The 16,633-nt window shown below is 41.5% G+C and overlaps 1 protein-coding gene across 1 annotated transcript in view; it reads left to right on the top strand.

Annotated features, from left to right (window-relative positions):
• Positions 1–16,633, top strand: part of LOC104473131 (complement C4) — a 62,131-nt gene extending 45,498 nt beyond the window's left edge. Inside the window, exons 29-42 of the mRNA XM_086771928.1 lie at positions 88–256; positions 1,281–1,447; positions 1,891–2,049; positions 2,668–2,727; positions 3,160–3,253; positions 3,954–4,122; positions 5,786–5,873; positions 6,509–6,583; positions 7,615–7,723; positions 9,144–9,233; positions 9,601–9,693; positions 10,412–10,495; positions 15,007–15,139; positions 16,298–16,633. Coding sequence (XP_086628054.1) covers positions 88–256; positions 1,281–1,447; positions 1,891–2,049; positions 2,668–2,727; positions 3,160–3,253; positions 3,954–4,122; positions 5,786–5,873; positions 6,509–6,583; positions 7,615–7,723; positions 9,144–9,233; positions 9,601–9,693; positions 10,412–10,495; positions 15,007–15,139; positions 16,298–16,436 — 1,629 coding nt within the window. The 3' untranslated portion in view covers positions 16,437–16,633. The remainder of the gene's footprint in view (positions 1–87; positions 257–1,280; positions 1,448–1,890; positions 2,050–2,667; positions 2,728–3,159; positions 3,254–3,953; positions 4,123–5,785; positions 5,874–6,508; positions 6,584–7,614; positions 7,724–9,143; positions 9,234–9,600; positions 9,694–10,411; positions 10,496–15,006; positions 15,140–16,297) is intronic.

Genomic DNA, 16,633 nt, shown 5'->3' with positions numbered 1-16,633 from the left:
GTATTTTAATTTCCTAGTACTCACATCAGCAGTAACAGTTAGTAGGGCTGGGTGACCTTTTAAAATGGATCCATTCTATTTTCACAGGTACAAGTAGTTAGAGGAGCAGTGACTTACATGAGAAATCAACTTTCAAGAAATACTGACTGCTATTCTACAGCTATCACTGCTTATGCTCTGACACTTGTGCAGGCATATAGTGAAGAAGCCCAGCTGGCAAAAGACAAATTAAGGGGCTGTTCTGTTTTTGATGCAGGTACTGGTAACCATTCATAAAAATTCAGTTAGAAAGCACTTTTCCTAATTAGAGCACCTTAAGCACTCTTTTATGTGAAAAAAAAACAAATTCAAGAACTGAAGACCATTAATTTTATAGAAGTGTGTATGTATATGTGTAATATACTTAATTATTTAGATCACATAATTAAATATTTCAATTTTGAAATTGTGATAGGTAATTGGTGTAATTAATATCATGGTATAATTAATATCACTATAAAGTCACAGCTTAGCATTGTGAAGTTTATCTGATACTAGAAATGGAACAAAACCATAGTAAATAGTCATTTACCTTTTCTGTTTCCCTTGCTCCCTACCAAAATTTCCACACCCCTAAAGTGCATTTTAAAAAATAAATTCAAAGCTAGCTGAGAAATAAGAAACTTTTGATGGGTAAATAGGAATGAACTGCTACATATGGGAGGGGTCCAGACTGGGTTTGTGAGCACTAAAGAAAATGTCTTCTCCAGCCCACCTGCTTTCAAACCCTCACACCAGTTCTGAGTGCTTTGTTCCAGCTCCACATGGATGTCACCTCTTCCCCCATAGTGTCTGGCTGTGGTCAATGCCGAGTCAGTTGGTTGTGTGGCTGCACTGCCACGCTATTTATTTCTTCTGTTTTATTTGGTAAATATATTATGGTTTAATAGCCATAGTTTAAGCATAAGGAGTATGCTTCTCCTTAATCAAAACTGGACTTATGGGTGTAATTAATACTATCATGTCTCCAAGACCACCAGACACAATGCTACCACTCCACCGAGGTGGACACGGCTGTACAATGAGATCATTAGAATGTGATGATTAGATAAGTCAAAATTGAAAATTGTGGTTTTCCTTTTCCATTATCTGTGTTACCCAACTGATTTGTTGCTCTCACGACAGCATCTGTGTCTTGTGGTTCCTCAGTGCCATGCCATGAAATACCTACTATGTAGAACAGTAGTGATTTTTGGCAAATGTCTTTACCAAGGGGATTCAAGACTGAGTTATTCTTGCAGCAAAGCAGCAGCGTTACTGGGGAAATGGCAACGATGCAGTTTCAGTGGAAACCACTGCCTATGCATTGCTTCAAACGTTGCTCCTGAAAGACATGGAGTACGCAAGGCCTATTGCTACATGGCTGATAGAAAGCAGGAACTACGGTGGAGGATTCTGCTCTACACAGGTGCCTGATCACCAGTCTGGGTGGAGTTTCAGGGGGAGGGAAGAAAGCAGAAGCCTCATAAAGACTTTTTCATTTAGATCTGAAAGCGTCATAATAGTTAATCCTGAACTACTTTGGAGTATGAAGCATTAAAGATTTTGGCTTATTAATACAAAATAGGCCAATATAAAATGGTTGTAAGTTAGCAAAGATTCTTTGTCTTTATGAAGACTTATGATAATCAAAGGCTAGAACTCCACTGGTTGTAGGATTTTAATGCTAAAAGAAGCTGAGAAATGAAACGAATAGTCTGTGCAGTTAGGAACAGACAGAGACAGGAAAACTTCAAAGCAGCAAAAACCACAAAACTGAAGAATAGCTCAAGATAACTGATCATGTCATCTTACATATTGTTGAAATAATCTGGTATAATTGTTAGGTTTTCACATTTCTTTCTCACCTAGGACACAGTGATGGCCCTAGAAGCTCTGTCAGCATACAGCATACAGACATTGAACACTGCTTCCACCAGCCTGACTGTAAGATTGGAAACACCTGGAAGGCAAAAAGCCTACAGTATGATTCTGACTGATACTGATGAAGTGTTCCAGAAGGAGCTAGAGGTACACAACCATCCCTTTTTTTCAAGCTTTTTTTTCCTCAAACAGGAAAAACACTGGATCATCTGGCCTAGCTTTTGTCATGTTAAGCAATCATGATGTAGCTGGGTTATAACATTTTTAAACAATTTAATCTGTAAAACAACAACAGAATCTTTTTAAAGAAAAATAAAATAAATAGCTGCTTAGCAGCACACTTTAGAGGCCCTTTCCTGCTTCTTCAAGGACTTTGGTGACATGTATCTCCATCAATAGTAAAGCAAAGCCAGGAGCCCATTCAAAGTCTTGCTAGAGAATGAGGAAGAAGGGAGCAAGGGAATATTCTGATATTCAGTGTGTTGTGACCTGTGAAAATGTCAAATCCTGGCTACAGAGGAGAGAGTAAAGCTGGGAAAAATATATCTCCTGGGCCCCAGAATGGCAGAGTAACATGCTCCAACCCAGCACATTAAAAATCCGATGAGACTTGAGGTCTCATAACTCCTTCCGTAGCTAAAGATTTCCCCTATTCCAGTTCTGAAAGTCAAAGGCATAAAAGACCATCAAGATTGAAAAAAAAAAAAAAGAATAGATCAACTGCTTAGCACAGAATAAATCTTTTTTTTTTTCCTTGGTTTGCAGTTTGAACTTGGGAGAAAACTTGAAGTATCTGTAGACGGCAGTGGAAACGGGACAATGAGTGTAAGCTGTAAATCAGAAATTCACAGTCCAACTGGACTTCTTTTAATCTCTTTTTGAAAACAGACTCAGAAATTACTTGCCATGGCTTTATGCTCTGTGTTCCTACCTCCAGGTTTCTAAAATTTGGGGCCTACATACTGCCCTGATGGGCAGTTAATTTTTCCTGATTTTAAGTCCATGAAATGTCAATGCTGACAGAGGTGGCTGGAATTTGAGAGACCCCTTTGTGGCTGAGAATGGAGAGTTATCTCAAAGGTCCCATGACATTTGTGATTTGCACATGTCCTCAGCAACTAGTCTGTGCTTCTGGGAGACTGGTGTTTCTCTTGACACTCCCATGTCCCATCAACATTTTCTGAAGTCCTGGATGAGTAAATCCCTTGTCATTTAAAAGATATTTTTAGTGGTTCAATGTTTGTGTGTTCATCTTAGATTTTAAAAGTGTACTGGTCTTCTGAGCTGAAGAACAACACATGTAATGATTTGATTTTGACAGTGGAAGTGGAAGGGATCATTAAATACTCTGGTGAGTGAAGAGGGGAAGTGACATCTTTGGCCAGCTGCTAATAATACTTAATGGTTTTCCAGACTTGGAAAGTGGACATAAGTTCAGAAAAACAAGGAGAGTGAGAGGCCTCTGAACTTCACCTAGCCATGGTTGCACTCAGTATAATTTTTTTTTGTAGTTTAATAACTATCTGTGTGACTGTGGATGCAGAGGGTACCTAACAGATACACAGGTACTATTAGTAATTCTTCTTTGTTCTTGGAAGGAGAGCAATGTAAACTCCCTTCACGGTATTCCTGTCTGCCATGCAAGGAAAGCCCAGCTCAGTCCCCTGGATAATAAGGGTCCTACCATGTGGCCTTAAAAATTCTTTGGGACAGACCTCTCATAGGTATTTTCACATGAGCAAGACTGTGTTTTCCATCCCCTAAAGTGTGTATTCATCATCCTCTGTGTCTACGTCTGCATTTTTTTCTGTTTGAACAGCTAACCTTTGTAGGCAGGGATTGTCCTTTATATATTTGTAAGTCGCCTAAACCCCATTCTTAGCTAGATCTGTTAGTTATTTTTACTATCTCTAAAATTTTAACTCTGAATGAATTAGAAATATTGCGACGGTGTACAGTAAGCTTTTATAAAACCTATAGAGATGACATGAGCCAAATTACCAAGTCCTCAGTCAAATTTGTGCATGGCTGATTGTGTCTGTCACCTCCAGAAGATGCATACTCCGATGAAATGTATGATTATGAGAGTTCAATGGCTGAAGAACACAATGCATCTGAGCCACTGTCTAAAATAGAGTGGTTTGATATCCACAGCAGAAGGAAAAGGGATGTGATCTCTCCCAGTAAAGCAGAATTGCTGCAGTACAAAGTCTGTGTCAGGTACGTTTGCAAGATCAGCTCTTCATTAGGAAATTAACTCATTTTTGTTTGTAATTCTTCTTGGTCACCCTTTCCACATCCACAAGCTCAGCATCCAATCTGATGATCTCCTATGAGTATGCATACCTGGTGTCTCCATCCTCTCTCCCATGGCAGGAGAAAAGGTTTCTACACAATGTGTTAGGTTTAGATGGTTTACACAGACCTCAGATGTCCATTGCAGATTCTGCCCCATGAGACTGTAGGGAGACTCTAAAGCACCTGTCTGGCTAATAATTTGAAATAAGTCTTTTATTAAGTAAAGTATATACATTTGGAATAAAGTAATAACACATTTACTGAGTTTCATTTCTTTCTGGAAAGATGATGCTACTTCCTTCATGGTCATGCTCAGGCCTCCTAAAAAAAAGAAAAGATTATCTGAGGGAGGAGAGGAGGCAGAAAGGATATCTTGTTGTGGCCATCAAGAAGTAGGCAAGGGCAGAGCTGGTGAGGAAAAAATATTCCCTTGCAGAATAACACTGAAACATCTGCTTTTGCTCCCTTTCACAGTCTAGCATGGGTTGCAGAAGCACAAAGTGGTGACTGTCCTGAGTTCCCCTTCTAGAGGGGAGCAGGGTGGCAGAAGCAGGTTTTGTTCCCCAGTAGAATGTAGCATTTCCACTGACCTTTGACAGCCTCGGAGGCAGTGCTTTTTATCCCCCCTTCTAGACAGCGGCAGGAACAATGGCAGCAGAGGTCTGGAGTTACCCTAATTCCCAGGTTTTGCTCTCCCTACTTAAATGTGTATTCAGCAAATTATCTACTGGATGAAGCAACACTTTCCCCATTAATTGCTACGTAACATTTATCAACTATCAGATCCACTATTCTGCAGGACATTGCTGACTGTTACGGTGAGGCTTAAACAATAATGTAAAGCTCCCTTTGTTGTAGTTAAGACACTGGAGAAAAATTGAAGGCAATTGACCACATCATCATACTGTTTCCCTGCATTGTGCTACATCCCTTATGAGGAATGAAGAGTGCCAAAATAAAAGTTTCTTAAGTACTTTTAAGCGTATGTCAAATATCTTACTGCAAAGTATCCCAAGTGAGTGCAGAAGAATCTAATTATCCAACAATGACACAGCTACTCAGCTTTTGAGAAGTGGAAGTAGAAAAGATTGGTATTCCAATATATATACCTAATGGCTAGTTAGAGCAATGAGGATTTTTGCCTTGGACAGCAAAGGTGATGCAAATTTGACTGACCGTGAAGAATTTGCATAAGCTTGTTTCCTAGTTCCACTCTCTAGGTGGTAAAGAACAGACACATTGTCAGTGCAGTTTACCTTCCCTGTCTTCAACAATGCTTTTATGGTGAGATGAGCTGTCCTTTGAAGGTCATTTTTTCTGTCTGTCAGCTATAAAGAAAGCCTAGATGACAAGCTGAGGCAAGACACCTGGTTTTTGGATGACCATTTGACTAGTTTAGATGACTGATTTTGCCTCATGACTCTTAATGAGGTAGACAGCTAATTTCCAAATTAAAACCCACTTAGGAAAGTTAAATAGAGCAGAAAGTTTTGTTTCACCATTAGCAAGCCTGAAGAGCCACACTCTTCAATCAAAGCTGGCTGTTTAGCGCAGATGTTCGCTGCTGATGGTCTCCCTTATAAAGGTCCACAGGTTCGAATGCACCAAAGATGTCCCTGGTTGATCTCTCTCTGCTGAGCGGCTTGGAGCCTGACACAAATGATCTTGAACAGGTTAGAAACACACTTTCCTGTGCAGCCTCTTATAGCCTTTTCTATAGAAAATCTGTATTTCAAAATCTTTCCAAAGTCCACAGAATAAAGGAGAGAAAACAGATTTTGGATACATATATTTTCATTATTCTTGTTCTGATAATATTTGCTGAGTATACGCAAGAAATTAAAAGCTTGTGGTGAACAGAGTTCAGCCTTCTTAGTCCCTTGTAACAGAAATTAGCGCAAGGCTCAGGAGGACACATAAATATGTGCCCGTCCTTAATGCACATCGCTGTCCCCACTGGCACTTTTATCTTGTGACACGCCAGGACAATCTGTCCTGTGCTGGCAGGGGAGAAGTCCAGCACATTTTAGAGGCAGTAGCCGGCAGGGCACAGTGACAGTGAGATGGGGCATAGCACTCTGCAAAGGTGACGACAGATTTTTGGGTTCTGGAGCTTGCTTGGCTGGGGAAGGTTTGCCCAGGTTCATGCTCTCAGGGACTGCCTCCTTTAGAGAGGAAAAAAAAAAAAGAAGGTAGCATAAAGCAAATAGCTGAACAAAACAAACAAGAATAGCGCAGGTGGTAGCAACAGTGTTCCTGTTCCTCTGAGTTTTTGTTATGATTTATTTGCTTGTTTGTTTTCCCGCAGTTGGTAACGTCTTCAGACCAATACATTCAGCACTACGAGTACAAGGAAGGAAAGGTTTTCCTCTACTTTGGTGAGGTAAGCAAACCCCATGATTTTCCAATCTCTGCCATTTCAGATAGCATATACAGACTTTTTTTTAAACCTATCATTATTGGTTTTCACACGTCATTACCATCCTGTGATTTTTGTCATATATTATTATTGAACAGCTCAATTGAGAGAAGGCAGAGCAGGGCAAGAAGGGAAACATGTACCTTCATCCTCAGCCTTTCTATGTTTCAGGAGATGTAGTCCATGTCTGAGATTTGGGCTTTGCCCCCTCTTCAAAAGAAGATAAATTCTCTCTAGCCAGAAAATATGCTTTTTGTCCAAGATAACAAAGTGTTAACTGGTGGTCCTGTTAACATTCCACATGGATACCTTGCATGGGAAGTTCAGTATTTCTGGATCAAGATCTATATAGTGACAAACAAATGTAAATATCAAACACCCTAATTTCTGTGTATATTTCCCCATATTTTGGGTTATGACTCCACTCTACATCCACTTGAGTTGCTTCACCTCCACAGACAAAGCAGGTGGATCCCTGTAGAAAGCACACACAGGGCAACAACCTTTTAAATATAAGACAATAGACAAATGAAAAATTGTAAATGTTGTTGCTGCTATAACTGTCCTAGAGAATTTGTGTACTTAACATATGTCAAAAGATGTCCCTGACCTTAGCTGAGAGAAGCGTATATACTGGTGGCCACCAGTACAGGATAGGCTGTGAACACCCATTATGCCTGTGGAAGGTGGCTTTAGGTAAAAGCTGAAATGTAAAACCAAAGTAGTGATGGTATGAGTCAGAATCAGACAGTTTCAGGCAGAGAAGGCCTTTGCTGCAGACATCTCACAAAATTGCCTTTACCAAGCTGAGCTCATCCACAAAATCTTCCAATAAAATAAGGGAAGGAAAAGCCTTCTTCAAGATGAAGCTACAGCTATCAGGATTAACTCACCTATGGTATCTGAAAAAAAAGCATTCAACAGCTAGCATAGGAACATACTGGGGAGAAAGAGTTAGTTTACTCATCGTAACTCTTGTTCCTTTCTTCCTCCAGCTCACAAGTGGACCAGACCCAGACTGTATAATATTTGGGGCAAAACAAATCAATCCCATGGGCTTGGTTCAGCCAGCAAACGCCATCCTTTATGATTTTTACAACCCTGGTAAGGGCACAGAAAAATTACACATAACTGATTGAAAGAGAAACCCTCAAGAACAAACTCTAGTCTGCAGAAAGTTGGTTTATATGTAGTGTGTGAAACCACGAGATTTTGTCTAGTGTTGAAATAACCTACCTCAAATACTGTCTTTTACTACAACGGCTTATGATTATCTTAAGACCATCCCAGAGGAGGGCCACAAAGATGATCGGAGGGCTGGAGCACCTCTCCTATGAGGACAGGCTGAGAGAGTTGGGGCTGTTCAGCCTGGAGCAGAGGAGGCCCCAGGGAGACCTTATAGCAGCCTTCCAGTAACTAAAGACAGCTTATGAGAAAGATGGGGACAGACCTTTTTAGCAGGACCTGTTGTGATAGGACAAGGGGTAGTGGTTTTAAAATAGAAGGAGGTAGATTCAGATTAAATATTGGGAAAAAATATTTTACAGTGAGAGTAGTGGAACATTGGAACAGGTTGCCCAGAGAGGTGGTGGATGCCCCATCCCTGGAAACTTTCAAGGCCAGGTTGGACGGGGCTCTGAGCAACCTGATCTGGCTGGGGATGTCCCTGCTCCTTGCAGGGGGGTTGAACTAGATGACCTTTAAAGGTCCCTTCCAACCCAAACTATTCTACCATTCTATGATTCTATAAATAGAGATTCCCTCAAGAAGGGTCCGTTACTGCAAATGGACTGAAAATACGAACTTCAACACTCATGGATTTTTAAATCAAGTTTCTTGACATCCTGTTTCTTATGGTGCTTTTAAGCATTTTCTACTCATTATCTTTTCACTCAGGCTATCTTTCTAAGCATCTAAGACAGGCAACCTTAGACGTTTGGCTTACTTACTGCGCTTGCTGGGGGACCAGTCTCGTTCCCCACTTAATTAAGATGAAATGCAAATCATCCCCATTTGCCAGAGTTACATAAACAATATTTGAAGATTAGGCCAAATGTCTACTTTGCCTGAAGCTGAGGGATCCAAGACAGTTTACTCTAGGTTTAAACCACTAACTACTGCTGATCCTATTGCCTCCTCCTGAAACAGTGCAGTCCTCACTTGTAGCTCAGTAGTCTGAAGAGGCTTTTAAGATGGATGCTTTCAGAGGAAACAAAAAAAAAAAAAAAAGGACAAGTAAATGAGTATAGCTTGAAAATAAAAATAATTTTAAAAAAGAAACAGAAACAACAACCCACCAAAAAAAAAACAAACCCAAAACAGAAGCGATAACCTAGTTTATTGCTCAACCAACAGGCAAGGTGATCCCTGTACAGCGTCGAGGCGATAGGTCTTTGTGGACTGCTGATGCACGTCTTAGTGCTCTGATTTCTCTGGGAAAAGTTGGGCTGCCAATGTAGTTACTACTGCATAGGCTTTTCCACCTGAGCTCTCTGAAACAAGCCATTTTGTTTCTTCTCCATAGACAGAAAGTGCAGCATATTCTACAGTGCTCCCAAGCACAGTGCCATGCTTTCGAAGGTGTGCCATGACAATGTTTGCCAGTGTGCAGAAGGTAAGGAATGACTAAATAGGCTGATCTGAAGATAGTCACTTCTGCAAACCATTAACATGACAATTGTTAAGCCTGAAAGGACCATCACAATTATCCTAATGCATAATACAGGACACAAAGCATCCTCTACTATGTTCGGTACCAAATTCTTTTTTTTTTCTTTAAGATATCCAGAATTTATTTGATAGTTGAACGCAGTGTATGTATACATGTGCATATGTATGTAAAACCCACTGCTACACTTCTAAGAAAGCTGCTCTGCCATTTAATTTTATTCTCTGTTATAATGTTGAGTGCGTGAGTATGTGTAAACTCTATCTAAATATCCTTGCCTACAGAGATAGATGTATCATTTTCTTTACTCTAGGTCCCTGCCCAAAGCTAAGATCAACTTTCAGTAAAGCCATAACATCAACCACGCGCCATAGTTTTGCATGCTACCAGCCTTCTTCGGATTATGGTAAGGCATGAAAGACAATAGTTCTTTTTATAAGTATAAATCTGTAGTTTTATGTTCCCAGACCTCTCCTGAAATAAATAGGGAGAGGAAAAGAAGCTGTGTGCTATAGAAGTCATCTAGGGTGGTGAAAGGGAAAAGTAAAAGCCTCAGAAAGATATAGTGGGATACTGAGGGAGGGAAGTATGGACAACATTACATTACATGGCTTACAAAAGACCAGTGTTGTGAGCACTACCATACCTTATATCCCTGATGTTACAGGATGGAGATAAAGAGTAGGCTTTGCATGTTATGCCATAGCTCAGCAACTCTTCTGTAGAGCTAGATGACTATTTTCTTCCTTGTTAATTTTCCTTTCTGGCTTCCTCTTTGCATAGAAAGTTAGAAAAGCTACTGAAGGGAAACTGGTTCAGCAGCTTTGGTATGTTAGATGCTAATAGAAGGACAGGGAAAAAAGTGAAAACCTAATCAAATAGGAGCTGCTTCTAAAAAAAACCCAAAGGAATACAAATCTAGAGGTTGTTGATTAATATATGACTTTCTAAAAGCCTCTTAAGTATACAGGATTACTATCCTGTTGTCTTTCATACCTCCATGACTTGCAAACAGGTACTATACCAACCTCTGTACAGACATCTGGTAAAAGCATACCTATTCTTCCATTTTGGACGTAATTTCACATTTCCATCTGGCCTCACACTGTTGTTGTTTGTTACAGTATATGAGGTGGAGATCATCAATAGTACACAGAAGAATGTTTTTGATTACTATGAGGCCAAAATCCACAGAATCCTTAAAGCCAGTAAGTATCAAAATGTTTGGTTCCTTTAATTCACCTGTAGGAAAACAATGCTGAATAAACGTTTGCCAGCATGATCCTTGCAGATGCCTTCTCTTGCTGTAGAAAGTAGGGTCAGATATACTTCTACACTAAGCTGGCAAAACTGATTTCTTGCAAGACTCGCTGATATTCTTCAAAGTAATTCCTAGAGAGGCTGTCAGATGACATCTCAGACTTCAATTACTGTGGTATCACGTGGTTGTTAATTTTTAGTTTGGAAGACAGAGATTGTGTTTAAAAGGAAACTTCAAAGATTTTAAAATCTTCCCTGTCTGGAACACAATAATTATCTCACTCCTTTGATCTTTGCCCAGGGGGACTGGCAATGTCACCCAGTACTTCATGGCACACAACTTGTGATCTGTGTCCAATGTCCAGTTCCTGTTGGAAAATATGATCCACACTTTGTGAGTCCAGAGACAGCAATCGGTCATACCCAGGGCTTTCCATATGCAGGGAAATGTCAATGTACCTAGTGATCAAAACGCCGGCTGTGGGAAATTACAGTACCATGATGGGAAGTTCCCAGAAAACCTCCAGAACCTAAGAGGATTTAGAGCTGTAGACCCCATGCACTTGTACTTACAACTTGCAGGCAAGCACTGGAAAGATTTTGTTTCTTAGCAGCTGAGAGAAATATCCTTTGGCTCTGACGTTGAAGGGAAGAGATGACTTCTCCCATTCCCAACTCCTTCTTTTTGATCCCTTTTAAGTCCCCTTTGATTTGTGCTGTATGATGCAACTTATGAGCATCAGTAGGCTTTCAGCAGGCTTGGGAAAGTCTGGAAAGAGGCATGAAGCCGTGATGATGAAGAAAAAGCAAGGCATTGAATCCAAATCAGCTCATGACTGAACTAGAGTTGTTATCTTTTGTATTTTCTGTAGCTGTTTGAGTGAGGTTGGTCTCTGTTGCCATCACCAAGGCAAGAATTAAGAGAGTGAATTCTCATTCTCTGGACCCCTGCCATTATTTCAGCATCAATCCTTGCAAATAAAGGGTTGGCTGAGAAGACAGATGGAAACACTTATTTGTGTTTGGGAATCAGCAAAAGAGAATTTTGCAGATGTGTGCTCCTTGGATTACTTTGGTTATTAATAGAATTAGCACATGTGTTTTGGATAACTAATGTTTATGCTGTCCTACGAGTTCTTTAGGGGAACAGTATGACACATACAAAATAACACAGAATCCTTTTTATGTTTTTCCCCATCATAGATTCTAAAATTAGAAGTATTTTTTCCCTTAAATTCTGCTTGGATACTTTACAATAATATCTTTTAAATTTAATTTTTTTTTTAATTGGAGAGTTAGAATTGGAAATCACATAATAACCTGTTAAAGTAATAACTCAAATGCTTATGATGACCAGAGTCTGGATGGCATTAGGCCATTTGTGAAGCTGTCGTAGTTCAGCCCTGATCGGGACCACATTACGCAGTCTCTCTCTCACTCCCCCCACCCTACGAGAGAATAGGGGGAGATGATATAAGAAAAACGGCTCGAGGTTTGACATAAGGACAGGGAGAAATCCTTAAAATTACCATCACGGGCAAAACAGACTCGACTTGGGGAAAACTATTCATTTATTTCTAAAACTAGCAGGACAATGAGACAGGGAACAAGACAACGTCCCCCCACCCCTCCCTCTTCCTGGGCTTAACATTATCTCTACTACCTTCCCCCCGCCCCGAGCGGCACAGGGGGAAGAGGGAATAGGGGTCGCGGTCAGTTCATCACGCGTTGTTTCATGCCGCTGCTTCATTGTCGGGGGAAGAACTCCCCGCATTCCTCCTCTGCTCCTTCGTGGGGTCCCTCCCACGGGCCACAGTCCTTCGTGAAACTGCTCCAGTGTGGGTCATCTCTTCCACGGGGTGCAGTCCCTCCAGAACAGCTGCCCCAGTGGGCCCTTCATGGGCCACAGCCTCTTTCAGGCCTCCATCTGCTCCGGCGTGGGGTCCTCCAAAGGCTGCAGGTGGATCTCTGCTCCTCCATGGACCTCCATGGGCTGCAGGGGGACAACCTGCTCCACCATGGTCGTCACCACAGGCTGCAGGGGAATCTTGGCCAGGAGCTGCATTACTTCTCCCCTGACCTTGGCATCTGCTGCCATTCCTCACAACAGGCTGGCAGGCGCCTCTCAGGATCCTTTTTACATCTTATTCACTTCTCATCTCCTCTCCACTTCTTGCAGCCAGGCCGGGCCGAGTTGGGCCCAGTCAGCTGCCCGGTGGGAGGCCAGAGGGTGAGGCCTGCAAGGCCCACAAGGCTCATGCCTCCCCCTCTCTGCCCCTGCTCAGCTGCTTCACATCATCTCTTTTATTTTTTTCCTGTTTTCCCCTTCTTAAATACGTTATCACAGAGGCGTTATCATGGAACATTCTGCTACCAACTGGCTCGGCCTTGGCCAGCAGCGGGTCCGCCCTAGGCCTGGCCGAGTCCACTGAACAAAGGGGAGCAACTTCTAGCAGTTTCCTACAGAAGCTACCACCTTAGCCTCCCCCCTCACCAAACTAAACCAGAACAGAAGCATATGAACGAAGAAACACCATAGTAATTTAAGCATAGTGAACCTGAGGCGTGACATCATTTTTTCAAGTAGTTCTGATTCATCTTTTCATTCCTTGAACAAAATGAAAATTCAGTACAACGTACAGCATAGGAACTATAGAAAGGTCTTGGGTTAGATGAGAAAATCTACAGTATTGTACTATTATTAAGAAAAATGCGGGTGTAAACCAGTATACAATACTAAAGACTGACTTTTTTTGGCCTATAAGCACCATAGGTAAAATTAATGCAAGTTTTAACTAGGAAATAGATAAGGGTCTTAGTGCTACATTTCGCAGATTAGCACTTCACGTCAAATTCTCTGAAATCTTATTAATGTTTAAGTACTCTATTTCAGGTTTTTATTCTGCTCTTAGGATGTTATTTTGATTACTAAACTTTCCATACTTGTAATAGAATACTTCAGAGAGCAGAAGCTGCACAAATTCTGTTAACTTGTAGAAAGACTGTGGTGTCTTGCCTGTCATTTAAGCTGGTTTCATGTTTAATTTGTCACCACAGTTGTGCATGACATTTCACAATGTAGTTAGAAAGAGACTAAGAAATTAGAATATTGCTGTTATTTGCATTTTTTTGAATGGACTTTGAAAACTGTTTTTCTAGCCAAACAACTCAGTATCCTCACGACCTGTGGTTAGTCTGATGAATAGGCATCTTTCCAGCTCTCATGTCATTGCAGCACCTGAGTACCCTTCTCTTCTACCTCAGATGCCCACTTCTGTAATGGGCAGTGCAGTCCTTGAATGAACAATCTTCTGGGGCAGAATCCAGACCAGAATCTTCTAAGTTATTTTAATGTGGAGATCACTGACTGCATGTCCTACATACCAGCTTCAGAGGAGATAGTATAAAGGCTAAATCAGTGATGTTCAGATAAGGTGCCCCAAGGAGAGTGAGTTTTTAATACCTCCTGCTGCATTGTTGAGCCTCAAGACATCTGAATTTAGTTTGCTAGCTTTTAAGACCACTATGAGCCAGAGCAATCTGAAACATAAGATAGCATGTTTTCTTTTTCCTTTGGCTTTTCCTTCAGCTCTTCCTTCAATCTCTGAGATTCCATAAGGCCTGAAAAGTCTCTATAGTAAAACAAGTCCTTCAATAACTACTGAGAAGGCCAAGACAGCCAGCTAAGACAGAAATGGCTTATTTTTTTGTCAGGTAATGTTAAAGGAAATATCCTAGCACAACATGGCCATTTACTCCCATGTCAAGCCACAACCCTCGAGTGGAATATTACCTTGGCTTAGCAGTGGAGTAAATGATCACAAGGTGTTGTGTCCTGTGGACTGTGGTTTGTTGTGGTTTAACCTGGCAGGCAGCTAAACACCACACAGCCATTCGCTCACTCCCCCTCAGTAGGATGGAGGAGACAATCGTAAGGGAAAAAAAGTAAAACTCATGGATTGAGATAAAGACTGTTTAACAGGACAGAAAAGAAAGGGAAAATAATAATAATAATAGTGATAAAAGAATATACAAAGTAAGAGATGCACAGTGCAATTGCTCACCACCAACTAATTAATGCCCAGCCTGTCACCGAGCAGCAGCTGCACAGCCAGCTTTCTCTCCCTGTTTATATGCTGAGCACGAGGTCATATGGTACGGAATATCCCTTTGGTCAGTTGGGGTCAGCTGTCCCAGCCGTGTCCCCTCCCAACTTCTTGTGCACCCCCAGCCCACTCACTGGTGGGGTGCTGTGAGAAAGAAAAGTCCTTGACTCTGTGTAAGCACTACTCAGCAGTAACTAAAACAGTGTGTTATCAATATTATTCTCATCCTAAATCCAGAACAACCCACTGTATCAGCTACTAGGAAGAAAACTAACTCTATCTCAAACGAAACCAGGATATGATTCTATTCTTTATTAAAAGAGTTCATGGAGTTTTCTCTTCTCATGCCACAGCTTCTGATGAAAGCATCCAAGTGGGTGCCCACCGACAGTTCCTAGTGCACTCCATGTGCAAGTTAAACATGATCATCGGCAAACGGTACCTCCTCATGGGAAAAGACGGGCAAACGGTTGATTGCAATGACAAGTAAGTGCAATGTTTCTGAGCAGTAGCAGCTGCTATCCAGACCATGAATCCAGAGGATAGTCAGACTAATAAAATACCTCCAGAAAGCAAAGAGAGGGATAGGTTTTTGAGGGTCTGATTCTACTTTTTTTTTTTTTAATAAAATTCAAAGAGTACCACTCCATAGGCAAAAGGCAAGCTGTGGGGAATAACTGAGCCATCCAAATCTATCATCAGCTCATCTGTCTGTGCAGAGCCTGGTTCTCACACTTCTCATGGTCAAAATCTGGCCCTTACTCTACTGGGTTAAAAACTCACAGCTAGAAAAGGAAAAGAGGAGATGCCACATGAATCAATCTACTACAGATGCCTTACATGGTTCCTGTGTTTGCAAAAGAAATGGGTGAGACTTTGTGTAAGAGCAGCTATCAAAGCTTCTGTTATATCACATGTCCAAATAGTCATTCTTCTCATTTCTCATTGTCACACTTTAATGAAAAAAGGGAATTAATCTGAGGATTAAGCATTTAGTGAGGAAGCCATCTTAAATGTTTAATTTCCCTGTGCACACCTGGAGAAAGGTAATGCCTTTGAAAGCTTCTAGATGGAGACCATCTCCGTTGAACTGTAAGCGTCTCTTCCTAAAACCTTGGAAGGTCCCCTCTCTCCATCTCTATACAACACTGATGTGAGTGCTTAAGTCAGGGGCCTGCTTCAACAGATGCCTGCTAAAGGCTGAAGTCTCCTAGCAGAGGGGTAACCTCTGAAGTTTTCTCCGATCCGGTGGTAAAATGCCAGAAGCTACACAGGTTCTCACCACAGAAACATTTTGGGATACTCTGTTGAAACTAAACACCCCTTCACTTTGTCTCTATGGGTGTTCACTGGGGCATTTTGTGCCAAAATTGTAATAGAAACTTAGCTCAAACTTACCTGGTGTCACTCAAAATGCAAGTACAGCCAGACTTGTACCAGCTTGGCACTGATTCTTCCTAAACTTTATTCAAAGCTCAGTTAACCTGCTGGTGGAACTGGGTTTCAGTTTCTTGGCTCGTGTAACTCCTCCTGATCTCAGAGATGCCTCAGTGGAGGGATGCAACCCCACAGGGTTTACACTTTCTGGTTGCTCCATGTCATCAGCAGTGACTCACCTCCTTTACCTGTCCCGCTTGCACTCAGGATGCAGTACTTCCTTGATGCACAAGCCTGGGTAGAGAAAATGCCAGCCACCAGAGAGTGCAGCGTCACCCTGCACCGGCATGCCTGTATTCACCTCCAGGATTTCATGACCACGTCTAACAGCCTGTGCTTGCTCTGAACGATTGCTCTGCTCCCCACATCCTATCCATGTGACTGAGACTCAGCTCCTGCCTGAATTTCTCTTGCAAAGCCTGTACATCACAGTGGCACCTGGAACACTGCAGAGCTGCTTCTGTTGCTATCTGTTTTGCTGAATGGAGTATCTTCATGTAGATGTATGGGGGTTAGTGGGTAATAAAACAAAACTTGCAGTTA

This window comes from Chlamydotis macqueenii, chromosome 1 (genome assembly GCF_036417535.1).
Source record: "Chlamydotis macqueenii isolate bChlMac1 chromosome 1, bChlMac1.mat, whole genome shotgun sequence".
Lineage (NCBI taxonomy): Eukaryota > Metazoa > Chordata > Aves > Otidiformes > Otididae > Chlamydotis > Chlamydotis macqueenii.
Note: the sequence above shows the minus strand (reverse complement) of the source record. Positions and strands in the feature narration are given on the sequence as shown.